The 19,481-nt window shown below is 34.2% G+C and overlaps 1 protein-coding gene across 8 annotated transcripts in view; it reads left to right on the top strand.

Moving 5' to 3' along the window:
• The window catches only part of SCAF8 (SR-related CTD associated factor 8), a 291,621-nt gene that overhangs the window by 94,691 nt on the left and 177,449 nt on the right, over window positions 1-19,481 (top strand). For 5 of the 8 annotated variants that reach the window (XR_011164758.1, XR_011164756.1, XR_011164757.1 and 2 more), the window contains exons 17-20: window positions 771-915; window positions 2,236-2,304; window positions 6,004-6,222; window positions 8,090-9,560. Coding sequence is in view for 4 of the 8 variants with exons in the window: in XM_069069622.1 (XP_068925723.1) it covers window positions 771-915; window positions 2,236-2,304; window positions 6,004-6,222; window positions 8,090-9,546 (1,890 nt within the window). In the remaining 4 variants the exon portion in view is untranslated. Of the gene's footprint in view, window positions 1-770; window positions 916-2,235; window positions 2,305-6,003; window positions 6,223-8,089; window positions 10,233-19,481 lie in introns of those variants that run through there. The other 3 variants (XM_069069623.1, XM_069069621.1, XM_069069624.1) reach the window with 1 other exon arrangement.

The following is a 19,481-nucleotide window of genomic DNA, read 5'->3' as shown; positions in this document are numbered from 1 at the left end:
TTACCGTTCTTGGAAACAGTGTTGGCTTTGTTAGGAGAATTTCAGGACTCAGAGCAACTGTGCCTACCCATTGCAGCAGGAAAATTAGTAAGGGAGGCAAGGCAAGTCAACAAACATTAAACACCTATTGCATGCCAGGCACTGTGCTGAGTTCCGGGGATACAAAGACAAGATAATGAGATAGTTCCTACTCTGAAAGAGTATTTTTTTAATTTTTAAAAAATTTTTTGCATTTTATTAGAAGACAAGCATAAAGGGGGTGGAGAACTCTGAAAAATAAGTACATTAGGTAATATTTTACAGATGAGGCAATTGAGACTCAAGACACGTCAAGTGACTTAGTCCTGCTCACAGAGTCAAAAAGTATCAGAGGCCGGGTTTGAGCCCAGAGCTTATTAATATTTAAGTTCACTGCTCTTTTTGCTACATTTTTACCTCTCCTTTTCAGGTTAAGTTTACTTTGCTTTTAACTTCCTTTTTTTTTTTTTTTAATTTTATTCTAAAAGCCAATTTTAAATGCAGTGGTTATGATCTGGGTGTGAATTTCTTGGAAGAAGGGAATAAATGAAGAGGGATATTAAAAGAAGAACTGTTAAAAAAAAGAAGTGAAAGGAACTTTAAAGTGTTAGAAACAGAAATAAAAAACATGATTGTGATTTTTCTTAAAATTAAGATAATATGTAACTACTAAATTTTCATTTTATTAAAGATTTTATCGCTAAACATTTGAAAAGTGAATGTTTTGTCTTTTTCTTTTCTGCCCACAAAAGATTCCAGTAGCACCAGCTGTACCTACTGTTAGTTTAGTTCCACCAACATTTCCAGTGTCAATGTCCGTTCCTCCTCCAGGATTTAGTGCAATTCCTCCACCTCCTTTCCTACGAGCAAGTTTCAACCCATCACAACCACCTCCTGGTAAGAAATTCTTCTGTAATCTTGTTATTTGAACTCCACTATGTTATTAAAATTGTATTTTTTATGTTTTTCCCCAATTTAGAAGACAGAGATAAACTTGATTTTTTTTTTTCATTATTGAAGAATTTTTAAATGAACATTCTAAGTTCATAGATTTACCTGTATCACCAAATACAGTGATAGTAGCTTGACCTATTACTTCACTCATATAAACTGCTACTGGGCAAAGAATCTCTACCAATGCAAGTCTGTACCTTCTCTGCAATTTCTAGCCTTAGAACATTGTATAGAATGTTACAAGAACTTTCATGTCTTCCTGATTTTGAAGCCAGCTGTCCATAAAAATGCTGTTTGGTTGTAAACTCAGAAAAAAATCTTGTATTTTTATTGGGGTATGTAAGTATGTTTTATATTCTATGCATCCTATTTTGACTAAATTAAACAAAACAATAAATACAATTAAATGTTTAATTGTATTTTTCTATGACAAATTAATTGAATTTTAAGAAAATTCCCTGAATTAAATTTTCCTGTGATTTTAAAATGAGGTCATTTTAACATACAACTATACCAATGTCTTAAAAGCTGCGTGTTTTAGAGAGAACCGTGATTACATTTCCTAGTGTCCCATTTGCACGATTACTGTGCATGCTAAAAAGGTAAAGACAAAAAGAGGAAAGCTTTTCAGTGCTATGTGGTGCCAGGCAGGAGAAAAATGTAGTGTTTATAGGTTGGAGGGAATTGGTAAAAGTTACCTCTTTTTCCTTAAAGAATAGAGAATTCTTTTTTTTTTTAATGACATTCTTCAGGTATATGTATATGTATTACATATATATCTTGTACACATTGTCATATAATGACATTAATAAGTTAATCATATGAGTTGTTGATGTACTTAAACATACCTCATTAAAGTCTACTTTAAAGAGCATAAATCTTTGTGATTTGGATTCTAAGCTATGCTCAAAAAATGATGTGATTCCGTGTCAGGTCAACAAGACTTTATTAGCTACCTACTACGAGACTGGCATTGTGCTAAGCACTGATGATACATAGAAAAGCAAAAGACAGTCCCTCCTTAAAAGAAGCTCACAGTTTTCATACCCTAAATAGCCCCATGCCCAACCTACCTCCAAGAAGTATTGTGATTATCAAATGAGAAAACAGATGAAAGTGAGGTACTATCTTTCATAGAGTAATAATTTTTAGAATGTAGAAGTTAATAATGAATCTAGAGATAATCTGTCCACATGTGGCTATGGAATTTTTAAAATAAATTATTAATTTGGTTCCTTTTTTATTCTTTGTGTTTTTGTCTAGGTTTCATGCCACCACCAGTTCCACCACCTGTTGTGCCACCTCCTGCTATTCCTCCAGTAGTAGCAACATGTGAGTTTTTAAATTTGTTTTGATTATGAAACTGATCATATCACTCTGTATTAGGTGGTTCTTTCGATTTTTAGTGTCTTTGGAATGAACACTACAACCAAGTGTGCTGGCATTTTTATCTCTTGCTTTTGATATCAAAGTTTTGATATTTTAGGAAGAAAATTAAACTCTGACTTTCTATTCATCATTTATTATAACATTTAAATCTTTTTCACAGATTTCAGATATGGTTAACATTGTCTGATTTTTCTCACACTTTACTTTCACCATAATTCTCTTTCCTCAACAGAAGTTTTCAGTCTTCACTTTTCCTAATTTTGATTTAAAAGTTTTCAGTAATTCAAGTAACAATATTTAGGAAATTCTGCTTGAACAATTTGAAATAAGATACAAAAAAAAATTTTTATTGGAAAAACAGCTCTTAAATTATACCTTTAACATGCATACACATTTAACATTTGATTATTATGCTAATTTTTCATTATTGTTAGGAATATAACATAGAACTCGAATAGGATGTTAAAGATTATGTAGTCCAGTCCTTTGATGTTATGCCTGCAAAGCGAACACAAGTAGAAACAGAATTAAGATTGGATCCAAGTTCCTATGGACTCTAGTGAGGCACTCTTTATATTATATCATACTTCTTTTCATTTCTTTAGTGGGACTTCTGTTTTCTAATATTTTGGGTTTTATTTTTCTATTGAGATATGTGCTGATTTTCTCTGAAATCACATTGCTTTGTGCAAGGACAAGAAAAGGAGAGAGAGATAAAACTTAAACTTTTAGTCCCAAACTTGTTTTAAGATTTCTTTCCCAGTTCCCCTTTGTTATGTACTTTTTCCCTGGAACTCTATTAAACTCCTTCTTGTACTAGTACTACATTAGAATTGCAGAATCTTAGCACTGGAAAGACCTCAAAGGTCTTTCTATTTTGATTAAAAAAACTAACTGCCCAAATTATGAACCTAATTTATAACTTGTACAAATAGTCATTTAAAATCTGCTTAAAGAGTTCCAATGAAAGGTACCCTTACTTTTTGCACTTCTGCTTCTCTAATTGTTAGGCAGCTAGGTGACTCAGTAGATAGGGTGTTAGGCTTGGAGTCAGGAAGACCTGAGTTTAGATCCAGCCTCAGACACTTACTAGCTCTGTAACCTTGTGTAAATCATTTAACCTCTGTTTGCATTCATCTCTTGGAGAAGGCAGTGGTAAACTGTTCCAGTATCTTTGTCAAGAAAATCCCCATAGACAGTATTGAAGTGATTTGGACCACAGAGTCACAAAGAGTTGAACATGACTGAACCAATAGTAACAACAATTGTTATGTGCTTTATTTTATGCTAAAAATTGATATTTGAAATTTCCACTTATTTGTAAAAATAAGCCTTATCTTTATTTCACATGAGAACTGGAGAGGCAGTATAGGACTTTGGAAAGAATGCTAGCTTTGCATGATATTTATTTTGGATAGTATATCTAGAACTGGACCCAATAATTTTTTTAACTAAATTTTATGTTTATTTTTAGTTTACATCATTCATTTCCACAAGATTTTGAGTTACAAATTTTCTGTCTTTCCCCTACCCACCACCCCAAAACAGCGATCCCACTGTATAACCCCTCCCCCAATCTGCTCTCTCCTATATTCTTCCCCATACCCCCTCCAACTTTCCAATAGGGCAAGATGGATCTCTATACCCCAGTGCCTGTATATCTTATTTCCAAGTTGCAAGTAATAATAATAACAATAATAGTATATATTTTAAACATTTGATTTTAAAACTTTGAATTCTAGATTCTTTCCCTTCCTCCCTCATCACCCACCCTCACTGGGAAGATAAGCAATTCAATATAGGTTTTACATGTGTAGCTAAGCAAAACATTTCCATAGTGTATATATTGTGAAAGACTGACTATATTTCCCCCCATCCTATCCCACCTCCCACTTGTTCTATTCTTTATTTTGATCCTGTCCCTTTGCAAAAGTGGGTGCTTCCAAATTCCATCCCCCCCTAGTCTGCCCTCCCTTTCATCATCCCCCCTCTCCCCTTCCCCCTACTCTCCTGTAGGGTGAGATACCCTATTTTAGTGTGCATGTCATTCCCTCCCTAAGCCCAATTCAATGAGAGTAAGGTTGACCCATTCCCTTTTGCCTTCCTAGTCTTCCCCTCCCTTGTAACAGTTTTCCCTTGCCTCTTCTATATGAGATAATTTACCCCATTCTGTCTCTTCCCATCTCCTCTCATTATATTCCTCTCTCACCTTCAATTTCACCTTTTAAGTATCATCCCTTCCTATTCAGTTGTGGCCCAAATAATTCTTAACCTTTTCATTTTAAAGCAAAGAAACTGAGGGCTAGGGATGTTAACACTTTCTAATCTAGTTTCATAAAAGCTGCTCAGAAAAGAGTCCTTTATTATAAATGGTTTAGGCAAATATTTAGTTAATATTAATTCTGCTTTATAATTCATCTTGGTCTCCACTGAAATTCTTATACATCTATTTATTTATATCTTACTAAAGAATGTGGTGTTCCACGGCGGCTAGGTGGCGCAGTGAATAGAGCACCGGCCCTGGAGTCAGGAGGATCTGAGTTCAAATGTGACCTCAGACACTTTAACACAGAACTAGCCGTGTGACCTTGGGCAAATCATTTAACCCCAATTGCCCTGCCTTCCCCCTCCAAAAAGCAAAAAAGAAAAAGAAAAAAATGTGGTGTTCCATATAAATGATTTTTTTCTTAAAACTGGTATATTACCCATTAAAGACTTTTAAAAAATTATTTGTTTTATTTTTGCTTTCTTAATCTCAGTATATACCACATTATTTTATTTTTGATACTATACCATGAATGCCTGAAGAACTATAGTTGTGTAAACCTATTTATCCCTATTCTAAATACTATTATATTCTAGTTCAGTTGAAGTTGTGCTGGTAATTATTCTTTTTCTACACTTTTCTGTTAGCTGTCACTTAGTCCTGACAGCAAGTTGTTTGTAATCTATTTTATTTTGCACATGATTGTTTTCATGGATATGCCTCCTTGTGAAACCAGTTTTGTGGGACTTGTTACAGTTTTTGCATTCATTTTGATTTCATAGCTATTTGAGATTATTGAGACCGAGGCTGGTAGAAGTCCAACTTGAATAAGTGGGGCATTAATAGATATGAAATCATTAAGAAGACCAAGAGATATTTTACATATTTACACATTAGCAATAGTCAATCCTTAACCAGTTTTTAGTTTATATTTTGTTGCTTACATCATTTTTCTTTTATAATACCAAACTTCCAAAGCACTTTACATATATTACCTTGTCTGATTCTCAACAACCCATTGAATTACTATTGGTATTTATTATCATGTTCATTTTATCGATTTGGCTAATGGCCGCACAGAACTATCTACTGTAGTTGATCTATATTCCCTACAGTATATTTGTGAGGAGAAAATATAGGAAGTCTAGGGATAGAAAAAACAGTACAGTGAGAGCCATCAAAAATATTGACCAAGTCACTTTGTGGTAAATGTAAATTTTTAATTGAAATTTATTAAACGAGGTAGACTTTTTTTTCTCAGCTTTTTATCCTCCACACCTCCTAACATAAGTTTTTACCTAACAGGTTCTCTTTTAAAACATTTATTGAATTAGATTACAGATTCCTTTAATAAGACTCTTCTTTTTCTTAAACAGCTCTGGTACAGCCTCCAATATCCATGACTCCAGAAACAATGAAAGATGTTGCTTTTAGTAACCTCGTTTTGCCAGTTGGCTCTGTGTCTAGCAGTCTTGCTACTTCAACCATGTCAGCTGGGAGTGTTTTTAATCCACCAAGTAACCAGCCAGAGTCAGAAGAAAAATTGTCACACCTCGCAGACCACCAGCTTTCTTCTAGTGAAAGTACCAGACCAGGTAATAAATGTCAGAAGCGTGATCCAGAAACACTAACTTAACTACATGTCTCCATCCCTTTCTCACACAACACACACATACAGAAAAGGAAAGTAAACTAAAAGTAAAGGAATGAAAAAGTAGAGGAATATAATGAGCTAAGATATTATAAAATTTTGTCTAATTGATGTAGCCTTACCCTGAAGATAGCAGAGAATCATAGTAATACATTGGGATTGGGACTACAGAGAGTGATGATATTCATGTGCCTATCTTCCATAGTTCTGTTTTAGTTAATGAGACTGTTAAGTCTGGTCTAAATTTTTAGTACTTAGTATTTTTCGATCAAATGGATTTGTTTTGATTTCCTGGCCAGCTAGAAATTTTTCTGACTTGATTGGTATACTATTTGAAATTGGAAAGTATATGCCGTAGGTTTTACATACACATAAAATGTTATAAAAATAGATATCTAGATAATTTTCAGTTTCAGTAAGTATAGATAATTGGTATTTATTGCCATTTAGCACTTTTTGGACTGCAAAGCAGTTTAGCTTTTAGTATACATTAACTTGGGTTGTTTTATTTTTTTGCTTTTTGGAGGGGGAAAGGCAGGGCAGTTGGGGTTAAGTGACTTTGTCCAAGGTCACACAGCTAGTAATTGTTTGAAGCCGGATTTGAACTTGGGTCCTCCTAACTCCCAGGCCTGTGCTCTATTCACTGTGCCACCTAGCCGCCCCCTATATACTAACTTCTTAAGTGTCCTCTGAAATTCCTGTTTAAAGCAGTATATCTTGTCATTACCCTGTAGCCAAAAATCATTAAGTTAAAAATGAGAAGAAATCATAGATATTTTAGTCTTTACATATTTATACATTTTAAAAATGACTGAGACCTAAACATAAGGGAAAAATATAGTTGCTTTGAATCCTAGCAAGTGACCAGCAAAAGTTTAAAATAAAATGAGTTTAATATATAAAGTTTTATATCTGCCTATCGACTGAGTTTGATATCTAAAAATAGTTTCCACTGTCTCTTGGATATAAAAAAACATAGCTTATAGACATAAAAAACCCCAAGCTTATTTCCTTTAAATTACAGTGGGCCCAAGTGACCCACTTCTGCCCTTACTATGAGTCAGAATACTAGTGAAAAAGAAGCCTATAGTTTTTATTTCCTGCTTCATGTCCAAATTTTGACACTCCCTTTCCCCCAAATAACAAAGCTAATTGTTCTTAATTACTCCAAGGTTTAAAATAATAACAAGAAAATACCACTAGTTAAACCTAGGAACTGTACTTTATAAAAAGCTTGTATTAAAAGTCAACAGGGGATTGACTTAGGTTTGCAGAAAGCATATTCAGTTTAGCAGGCTGAGAGGTTCTAGACATTAAATTTATTTTTAAAATGGAAAAATAATTGTTTTAAGCATAATCTCCAACCTCCAAATAAGAGCTATTTCTGTCCATTCCCCCAATATAATAAAACCAGCATATATCATACCACCAAAAACATATTTAAAAGTCACCCATAGCCTCATCTTTGTAGCTTTTCAGTAGAACCTAGGAATGGAGAGATGAGGGCTTTAAAGTACTGAGATTCATTCCAGCTCACATACATTTATAAGGAGGTTCTGTAAGATTAAAAATGAAGGCAAGATATCATATATGGGTTTCAGTTTTTTTTTTTTTTAGTAATCTAGTACTTTTTTTTTACTGACTACCATCTATCAAAATTGATAGGTGTTTTGATCCATCCATATTAATTTTTTCATAATGTACCATTTCATTTTCAGGAACTTAAATTTCCTATTGTGAATGCATTTTATATTAGGTACCTTTAATTTTAATGAATATTTATAATTTTGCTTTCTGTCTTTCTATTTTAGTGATCCACAATGATGTCTCAAGTAGCTCTGGAATTTTAGGTGGGCAGCCACCAAATTTGTCGAGCAATTCTGGAATTCTAGGTGGACAGCCACCAAATGTATCAAGCAATTCTGGAATTCTGGGAGTACAGCCATCTAATGTTTCCAGTAGTTCTGGAATTATTGGAGCACAGCCACCAAATATTCCAAGTAGTTCTGGAATTCTGGGACCACAACTACCCAATGTGTCAGGTAGTTCTGGACTCTTGGGGGTACCGCCCCCAAATATTCCTAGCAATTCTGGACTCCTGGGAGTTCAGCCACCAAATGTTCCAAGTAATTCTGGAATTCTGGGACCACAGCCACCAACTGGGCCTCAAAACTTACCCCCACTAAATATTCCTGGTCAGCGAATGCCTGGAATACCAATGTTAGATATTCGTCCAGGACTTATACCACAATCTCCTGGGCCAAGATTTCCTTTAATGCAACCTGGACTTCCACCACAAAGAGGAATCCCTCCTCCAGCAATCCTTGATGCCTCTCTTCATCCTCCACCTCGTGGTCCTTTTGCTCCAGGAGATATTTTTGGTCAGGCAGAGAGACCTTTTCCAGCTCCTTTAAGACAAAATATAGATCATCTTCCTAATCCAGAAAAAAGGCTTCCACTTGGGAGTGATAGTATTCAGCAGGAAGGAGATAGAGATTATCGTTTTCCTCCTATAGAAAACAGGGAAACCATTAGTAGACCTTCACCAGTGGATGTTAGGGACGTAGTGGGGCGACCTGTAGATCCAAGAGAAGGTCCAGGAAGGCCTCCAATAGATGGAAGGGAACACTTTGGAAGACCCCATATAGATATAAGAGAAAATCTTATAAGACCAGGAATAGATAACCTTGGTCGAAGAGACCACTTTGGTTTTAATTCAGATAAGCCTTGGGGCCATAGAGATTTTGATGAAAGAGAGCATCGTGTTTTACCTCTCTATGGTGGTCCCAAAAGCTTCCATGAAGACAGAGGTAGATTTAGACATGGAAATTACAGGTTTGATCCTAGAAGTGGTCCCATTTGGAACAGAGGATTTGGACAGGATGCTCACAGAGATTTTGATGACCGCAGAAGACCCTGGGAGAGACAAAGGGATAGAGATGACAGAGATTTTGATTTCTGCCGAGAAATTAATGGAAATCGTTTTGGAAGAGACAGAATTCAGAACACCTGGGTCCCACATCCACATCCACGGGTTTTTGATTATTTTGAAGGGGCCACTTCTCAACGAAAAGCTGATAATGTACCCCAGGTAAATGGTGAAAATACAGAGACAGATAATCAACCTCCACCTTTACAAGTACAGAATGATCCTGAACTTTATGAAAAACTGACATCTTCAAGTGAAATAAACAAAGAGAAGAGTGACACAGAAGCTGATATAGAAAGTGAACCAGTGGTAGAAAGCACAGAAACTGAGGGGACATAATCATCACTCAGTAGGTAAAAGATACCTTTTGTAAAGTTGTCATCTCTCTGTAATAGATAAATGGCTGACTGGACCTTAGTAGTTCACTTTTGTCTGCCAGAATTAAGTTAATCTGATGTTCATGTTCATCTTTCACTTTAAATAATTGTACAACTGACTTGTGTAGACACTGTTCTTAATTTGAACATGGTAGGTAAACATTTTTTATTTTCTGATAAAATTCAAATGTTGCCCCAGATACTTTTAAAACGTCAAAGAGATGAATAACAGCTTGTCAAACAAAGACTTCCTATGGAAGAAAGTGAATTTTTTAGATACTACTATTAGGTTGATATGGAAATTGATATACTTGAAAACAACAGTTGCTGGTGTATCTGTCCATGTCTTTAGGTTGCTGCAGAATTTTAAAGTATAGACAAAGCTGTGATATTTTATGTTCTGCTATTTGGCAAAAAAAAAAAAAAGACTGACTCATAGTCATTTGAGGAGCACAATACAGAGATTTAAAAAAATGATTTTGTAAAATCTACACCACGGTCTCTGTTTATCTCCAAAGTAAGTGTCTGTGATTTGTTCCTCGTACTGCAGTGAGTAAAAAGAAAGAAAGAAAAAAATATATAAAAAAAGTTTCATTGTTGGGTGAATTCTGTTTTTAGCTGCCAATAAAACATATTTGTTTGATAACAGTGTTCTAGGCATTGTATTTTTTTTAACCTACAAGTTATTAAAATCTTGGATCAGCAGTAGTACATGCTTTAGTTGTTGCAAAAGGTTTATATTACTTTTGTAAGACCAATGCAAGAACAGTGTGGTAGAAAAAGCATGTACTTTTTTTACCAAAATTCATGCGGTCTCATTAGTATGTATATATAATGTATGTATGTATATATCTATTGTGTAAATTGTATGTAGACATTTTCTATTTCTCTTTGGGCATGTACTTATATATATATATATATATATACCCACAGAGAAACATGACTGAATAAAATTAGATTATAAAATAAATACTGTCTAAGACTTGGTAGAAAGAAAATTAGAGAAGATTGGCTAATTGCTTAAAATTACTCATGCTCATAGTTGCAGTTGTTACTATTTTGGGAAGGTGAAATAAGAAACACTGAACAAATACACTGGAGGTTTGGCGTAACTTAAAAAAAAACCCAAACACAAAACCATAGCTTTGCATGTAGCCAAATTTTAAGCAAATGTTTGCATTGTCTTTTTTTTTTTTTCAATAATATGTTTGGTCTTCTGGATAGATAGCAGTAGCATTAAATCGTTTACTGGTTATTTGCCTGAAGTGAATTTCCAAAGTCCAGAATTATTGCACAAAAATTATTATGGTATTGTTGGATTAAAAAACAAAATTGTATACCAGAGACAAAGTGAGCTGTGTGTTTTGAAGGCTTATGGGTAAAGTAGAACCTCTGGGTACCATTGTTCAGATTAGCCTCAGAAAAATCAAGTATCAATAGTATTTTTTTCTATTTTCCTTTATTTGTTGTTTGTTTCTCTTTTGTTTTGAAATAACCAATGGTGGTAATTAGGCATCTAGTAAGACTCTCAACCATTTCCTTATGTAATTATACTCCCTTTTGGCCATCTCCAACAAATCATCATTTGCTATTTTATAAAATTCCTTTGCAAATGAAGTTATCATTTCTCAAGGTGGGGGGTATACGATACATTAATTTAAGTTAGTGTAGGTTTTATTCACATGGAGGGATCTGGAGCTGTAGAAAGAGGTTCCTCACCAAAAATGAAGAATCTTTCACTGAGGCACATTTTTTCTCTCTCTCCCTTTCTCCTTCCTTCCCTCCCTTCCTCCCTCTCTCTCTGTCTCTCTCTGTCTGTCTGTCTCTCTCTCATTTCTCCCTCCCTCCCTCTTTCCCTCTTTCCCCATATATATGTATATGTGTGAATATGTGTTACACACATATATGTATATATATATACCTGCCATTGTATTTATTTTTTCTTTTTCTGAAATAGAGATGAGAATAGAATGTTGTCCTTTACCTTCAAGAGAGTTCAATCTCATTAATAATGTGTATTGTTTTTAGACTTTTTCTTAGGGAAAGGAGATCTGTGATATGTTTGCATAAGGTTCAGGGTCTTAGCCTCCATGAAAGCTATTAGACTTGATCTTAAGAAAACATAATTTTTTTATGGCATTAAAGTTCAGTTTTTAGGAACTGGGATTTCTTAGAAATTCACTTGCATTAAGTAGTAATAAAATATCACAGTACTTTTCTGCCATTCTTGGTCCCAGACCTTGTTTCTCCTTTGATTTTTATTTAATCTATAAAGCTGGAGGCAAAATTTTAAAAAGTGCACTGGTTGGAAGTTCAAGTGGAAGATACTTAATCAGATAGCAGTATTGTTTGTGGAAACACAGTAAGCACGAACATTTTGAATTTGTGACGCATTGTTTTTTTTAAAGGAGCTGAATAATATTTTCTCAAATGTATTTTTTTTCATTTTGCTCTTATATAGGAAAGAAAATATTATTCATAATAAATATTTAGAATATCTAGCAGCTTTGCTTTCACCATTGTGTATGACATATAAAGGGGGAAAAACAAGTTGATCTTATTTTCCTGAGTTTGACTTTGGTACACGTACTCTATAACCACGCTTCTGATCACAGTTCTGTTGCTGTAATGCTGGTAGTTGGAAACATGCAGGGAAGTATCACCATTCTAATAAAAGGGTTTTAAAATGCGCAGCAGATGAAAATTATGTTCTATTCCAAATCAGAATATCATTTTCATTTGTAACTTACTGGAAAGGCAGGCTTATTTGGTTTTCTGCAATGTACATTAGTGAAGGAATTAACTGTTGATTTTTTTTAACCATTTTGTAAATGTCTTAACATTTCATTAAATATTGGCTTCTGTTCCTAGCATAGATGTATATTGTATTTTTACAGTTGCCAACAGTTGTTACAATTATTATTGTAGAATAAAAGCTTATTGTACAGCAAAGTAGTCTTTAGCTGCATCATGTTATAGATGGAATTGCATACTAATTTCATTATTTGTAGGGTAGATATATATAACTGAAAGAGATATGTAGTCAAAGATAAAAAGAATTTGAAATTATTCATTTAAAACCATGGAATTGGTTTTACATAAAATTCTCTTGAAAATTTTTTATTTGATATTTAAGTTGTTGCTTTCTTACAAAAGTAGAATATTTTATTTTCAGAGGGTTAGGCTATTGTCACTTTGCTATATTTCATTTGTTTAAAAAGGCTGATGGAAGAAATTTTTTGGTTTTGTTTTGAGAGACTGCATTTCACTTAAGGAAAAGTTAACCTTTTAAAAACACAACTATTTTTTGTATTATTTTGTGTGTCATGATGTGTGATTTCATCATTAACTTCTTCCAGTATAGATCAGGAAGCTTATTTGTAGTTGATGGTTTTAAAGAGTAGCGTGAGACTTTGAGAGATTAAGGTAATTTGGCCATAGCTGTCCAGCTGCTACGTATGTATTTGAAGCAGTGCTTGAACCCAGGTCTTAACTCTAAGGCTGGCCTTCTAGCTACTAAATCACTCTACCTCTCATTTTCTCTGCATATGTAATTTTAAAAACCTATATTCAGTTCATTGTGAAAATGTCATTTTGAATTTTACTGTCAGGTATTGATTTTCTGTTCTGAAAAAAAAAACTGCCAATACACCTGAAATATTTAATTATATTCTGAATATAATTAAAAGTTTAGAAATTATTTTGAAATTGTTTTTCTAATAAAATATTTGAGGTTCATTGCCAAAACTTGAGTTTTCATGATCAAATTCCATATGGTCAATTCAACAGTAATTTATTGAGCCACCTATTAAGTATTAGTATCTTGGTACATGCCATCAGTTAAACTAATAGCATAATTATATGTATAATACCTTTTCCAAAAAGCTCAGTCTTAAAAATATAGATATAAACAAAGTCTTTATGCTTTATGTAGTACAGGTGTCTGTTTTTAAAAGCATAGTGTATAAAATTCTCATATCTCAATTGATAAATGTTGATAAATTGATAAATGTTTACAGAATTGATCATGTCATATTCTTGTACAAATTTTTCCCCTAATCAATCTGGCTTGCTATAATTTTTGAGAAGGAAAAATTAGAACAAAATATTTTAATTCATCAAGCTTCTTGATACTAGATTTTGCTAACAAAAGTGAAAAATGACCTGCTGGATAATTTTTTTGTAATCTTCTGACCATACAAAAATACCTATGTATCAAAGGTTTAATTCTCTAAAGAACTTGAAAATTTAAAGTTTCATCAAAGTGTCTAGTAGTAAGGAGTCTATCAAATAGGATCCTCAGAGTTTCAGCTGCTGGGCTTTAAAGGATAGATGAAATCCATCCATATAGAGATAACTTAATACATGGAACTGATTTTGAAAAGTCAGTATATAAAAAATGGATATGCTATAATCATTCTTAAATTTTTCCTGATATAAAGCTTAAATTTGCCTTGTTTGTAGCTTTACTCATTATTTCTGGTTCTGCCTTCTGAAGTCACACAAAATGAGTCTAATCCCTTGTTATGTGTGACAACCCTTCAGATACACAAAGACAGCTATCCTATAACCCCTGAGATTTTTTTCCCCCAAGATAAACATGCTTATTTCCTTTATTTGATCTTGATATGTCATGAACTCAGGTCACCTTATCATCCTGCTTGCCTTCTGAATATTTCTCTGTCTTACCAATGTCCTTGTTTAACCACTATGCCCAAAACTTGATCACACTATTCCAGATGAGTTCTGATGAGGGAATATTGCATTGATTATCTCTGTTCTTATCTGTGTTCCTAGAAACTGTCTCTCTTAATGCATCTCAAGAGATCATTTGCTTTTTTGACTGCCACATTACATTATTTTCTCACTGATTTTGCAGAACACCAAAATTCTTAGATCTTTTTCAGAGTAACTGCTTTCCACTCATGTCTCTCTCATTTTATACTTGTGAATTTGATTTTTGTTACAGGTTTAAGTCTTTTGTATTTATCCCTATTGAATTTCATCTTACTAGATTCAGCTCAGTGCTCTAAACCTGCCTAGATAATTTTGCATCTATATTCTGTTATCTACTATATGGAGGAGATTACTTCTTCCAACTTTGTATCATTGATTAGTCATAGCATAGATACCAGGAAATTATTCTTCTGTAGTCCTTTTGACAGTTGACATTGAGCCACTAACAGTGACTTTTTTTAGATTGACCAACCATTGCAGATCCAAATCCATCCTTTGAAACTCTCTCCATCTTCTCTACAAAAATAGCAGGAGAGACTTTATCAAAAACTTTGCCAAAATTAAGTAAACTACCCACAGCATTCTCCTACTAGTTGAACAGTCCCATTAAAAAAAGCAATGAGATTAGTGGGACATGATTTTTCTTTTAATGAGCCCATATTAGCTCTTTTTAATCACTGTTTCCTTTTCTAAGTGTTCTCCAACCATCTCTTTAATGATTCATTTTAAAATTTTTCCTGGAATTAAAGTCAGGCTCACTGGCCTACAGTTTACAGACTGTTCTCTTCCCTGTTCTTGAAAGTTAAGACATTTCCCCTTTCCTAGTCTTGAAGTGCCTGCCTCATTTTCCATATTTTTTCTTTTTTTCCTTAATTAAAAATTTTAAGCAAAAATCTTCCCTTTTCCCCTCCTCCCCCCACAATCTTCCCTTACCTTTCTCAATTGCCATTGATAAAGAAAGAAAAATAAAACTCCTTTTAAAAGCATGTATAGTGGTAGGTAGGTGGCACAGTGAATAAATAGAGCACCGGTCCTGGAGTCAGGAGAATCTGAGTTCAAATTTGGCCTCAGATACTTAATACTTACTAGCTGTGTGACCTTGGTTTTGGGCAAGTCACTTAACCCCAATTTCCCTGCCTTCCACCTCCAAAATAAAAATAAAAGCATGGGTAGCCAGGAAAAATAAAACTCTGCATTGGCAATGTCCACAAAATATATACAATTTGTTCTTTGAGTCTTATCATTCCTCCTGAGAAATGGGTACTGTTACATCAGGCATCCCCCAGAATCATGGTTTCTCATTGAATTTGTCAGAGTTATAAGTCTTTCAAAGTTTTTATCTTCACAATATTATTGTTATTGTATAAATTGTTCTGGTTCTACTCCTTTCACATTGACTCAGTTTTTACAAGTCTTCCCAGGTTTTTCTGAAGTCATCCCTTTTGTCATTTCTTATAGCTCAGTAATATTTCTTTCACATTTATATGGCATAACTTATCCAGTGATTCCCAGTTAATGGATATCACCTCAGTTTCCAATTCTTTGTCACTAAAAAAAAAAAGCAGCTGTAAATATTTTTGTACATATGGGTTCTTTTCCTCTTCCCTTGATCACTTTGAGGTATATAGACTTAGTAGTATTATTGTATCAGAGTGAATACATGGCTTAATAACTTTTGGGTCATACTTTCTGGACCAGTTCACAAGGCATTACTACCCACAATTCATTATTGTCCCTGTTTTCCCATAGCTCTTTCAGCATTTGTTATTTTCCTTTTTTGTCAGTTTTGCCAGTCTGAGGGTTATGAGGTAGCAGCACCCAGAGTTATTTTACCTTTTATTCTCTTAGTTATTGGCGAGACCATTTTTTTCATATGGTTATTGATAGCATGGATTTCTTTCTCTGAAAGTTGTCCATCCATTAAGCATTTCTCAGTTGGGAAATGGCTCTTATTCTTATACATTTGAATCTATTTCTTATGTATTTTTAAAATGAGGCCTTTGTCAAAAAAGGCTGTAAAGAGTTACCACATATCCCAGGTTCTCTTCTAATTTTAGCTGCATTGGTTTTCTCTTAGCACAAAATGTTACAGTTTTTCAGATAACAGAGATAGTAGCTCAGCATTTACCTCTACTTTTTTTTTTTTTCTGGAACTGAAGGTGTAGTTTATCTGAGCCAGGTGATTTGAATTCATCAGGGGCACTTAGTTGTTGTCTCTTTTCTTAGCTCAAGGATGTTAGATGTTTTTGTCATTTTCATTGTAAAAATCATTTTTTTACAAGAAAACAAATTAAGAATTAGGTAGCTCCATGTCTTTATTTTTCCATTTATCTCATCCCATCTGCTCCAAGCCAAGGGTCTTATTCCTTCTTTGAGTCTCCCTTGTTTCACAAACCTTTTTGTGGTCTTTAGTTTCCTAAACCACCTTCAGCTTCTATTCACATAGATAGTGCTTAACAAATACTTCATTCATTGATTCTTAGGTTTAGCATTCTTGTTTCCAAAAATATGTATACTGGAGAGTTCACTATGCATCTATTTCAGTTCCTTCAGATAAATCCTGTGTTTTTATAATCTCTCCAGAATTTTATCTCCCCTGAAGCATTTTAGGGAACCTACCTTGCTTTCCTCTTAATCCTTTCAAATATAGGCTATCCCAAAAATCTTAGTGTGGTTTAAAACTTCAATAGCTTAAAAGATATGCTTTACAAAATCTCAAGTGCCTATGAAATTATGTCCTGATTTCCTCTCTTCATTAGAAATTTCCCCCAAGGTTACCCTCATTTCCACCTTAGCAGCCAGTTTTCTTTTAGAAAGAATCTGATCCAGAGTGCATTTTCCCCTTGTTAATTCTTTTGCCTTTTTTTAAAGGATGAAATTATCATTAAGACAAGTTAAAGAAGTATTTGAAGTCTCCTGTAACTGTATTATCATTCTACTGTGCCAAACCTGTTGTCTGCACTAGTGATTGTATCACCAACACAAATCATACTTTTTCTGAGGCTTACAAAAGACAGGTTCTTTGGGATCATGGAGCCAACTGGAGTAATTATAGACAGATTCTGGGGGATCTGTCTATAGGGGGAAAGAGGGACAATTTAAATTCTCCAGGGGCTAGTAATTAAACCCGGATACCATTAGTAGTTGGACAACTAGGTGGCACAGTGGATAGAGTGTGCCAGGCCTAGAATTACGGAGACAAACCTACCTGCATTCAAATCTGGATTCAGACACTTAGTAGTTATGTGACCCTGGACAAGTCTGTTTTTGCCTCATCTTGCTTTCCTCATCTTCCTCAGCTGTAAAATGAACAGAAGTGGGAAATGGCAAACCTCTCTAGCATCTTTGCCAAGAAACCCCAAATGGGGTCACCAAGAGTCAGAACAACTGAAAAATGACTGAACAACGATTAGTAGGGAAGGTTTAAATTTGGCTTGCATTTCAGAAATGTGAACAGTTTCATTTTTATCTTCGAACCTTGTTAGTGTGCTTTTTGTTTCTACTGATTTCTTGATCAGTACTTTTGAATCAGTGTAGTACCCTTACAGGATAATTCTGCCTTCTGGAAAGTAGATCTAAAGATTATCCAAAATCCAGGAATTTACATGTGTTTGAGTATAAAGAAAAGACCTGGAAAGGGCCATTTATGAAAAGTGACAGGAGTTCCAGTGCCTGTTAACCTTTCTTACAGTGTGTGAGAAGAATCAAAAGACTGGTACTGAAAAATCCAGAAACTAAGGAAAATCATAGAATAGCAAGCAAGTTTGGGAAGGATTTTTGAGACCATCTAGTTTCCCTTTATCTTGCCAAGATCACAAGACTAGTAAGCAGCAGAGCTAGAACTCAAACCTAGGTTTTCTAACCCTACATCCTGTCCTCTTTCTACTCTACAATACTAACATATTTTTGAAGAAAATGAAATTAATTAAAATAGAACATGTGAACAGAGGGAGAAGACAACATAGGGAAAGTTATAAATTGTGTAACATAAGCTTTGGCCTCCTGAGCAATATGACTCCAGAGCTGTCAAATGAGAAATACCTAAGAATTTAGAGGAGTGAGCAAATTACATATATAAAATGCATTTGTATTTGATGAGAGAAGAAAAAACTATGCAATTCTTAAAATAGTTTTCCATGGAATTTGTTTAGTGGGTTTATTAGCTTATTGGTAACTCAGGAATAATATCTGGATTGCACTATTATTTTTTATCTTTTTTATAGCCAAAGAATAAAAATGCCTTTACAGATTGACAGGTGTGTTGTGAAATAAAAGGAGCACCAGGAATACACAGCTAATTTGCAACTTTACTATGGCACCTAGAACTCTTCACTGCTTACTGTGCCCAGCCTTCCTTTCCCGCTACATAGTGTCTCCCTAACTCAGCAATTATTTTCAAGAATAACAACTATCCACAGCTCCCCCTCACATGCAAAAAGATATCTTCCACTTGTTAAATTGTTCCTGTGAGAGTAGTAGTACCCAGTAACCTTGTTTCACTTAAACTCACCTTGTAGCCAATTAATATTAGTTGAGGCCTGCTTGTTGTGGGGGTGGGTGTATACATATACATTTCTAGACCTATGCTTTCTTTGATGTAGGTACCTCCCTTTGAGAAAATTCCCAGTACTGTATTCAGGTGGCCAGTTGTTCCTCAACCTAGTCTTTGAGAGTTGCCTTGGGCATTAGTAGATTAAGTGATTTGCCCATGGTTATTTAGCCAGTATGTGTCAGACTTGGGAGGCATTAGCAGAGTATATATAAAAGAACAGTTTTTTATATCTTAGAGTATTAACATTTATTCAGGAAGTATTTCGAGCCTTTTGTTTTTCAAAAGGGTATAATTAAATGTTCCTTTAGATTTGTGATTCATAATTTTCTAGGAGGACTTTTATAGCATATATCTTTACTTATAAGGAAAAAAAGCATATATAATTTATTTAAAGAGGTATTTAGGGATTTGTGAGCAATAACATTCTGTCCTTAAAGGTTATAGTATTTGAAATTTCAGGAAAAGTATCATTTGAGCAAAGGGAGCTGGGGGGGGAAGCATTTATCCATTCTTTTAGTTCTTAGTGTCTATTTTACAAGTGTGTCCAATAATAGTTGACTTGGGGCTTGATGGTTTACACAGCTCTTTATACAGGTTTCATTTGATTC

This window comes from Petaurus breviceps, unplaced genomic scaffold (assembly GCF_028583685.1).
Source record: "Petaurus breviceps papuanus isolate PSGF00001 unplaced genomic scaffold, PetGlider_PUasm1.0 90784, whole genome shotgun sequence".
Classification (NCBI taxonomy): Eukaryota; Metazoa; Chordata; class Mammalia; order Diprotodontia; family Petauridae; genus Petaurus; species Petaurus breviceps.
This window is presented reverse-complemented; position numbering and strand designations above follow the sequence as displayed.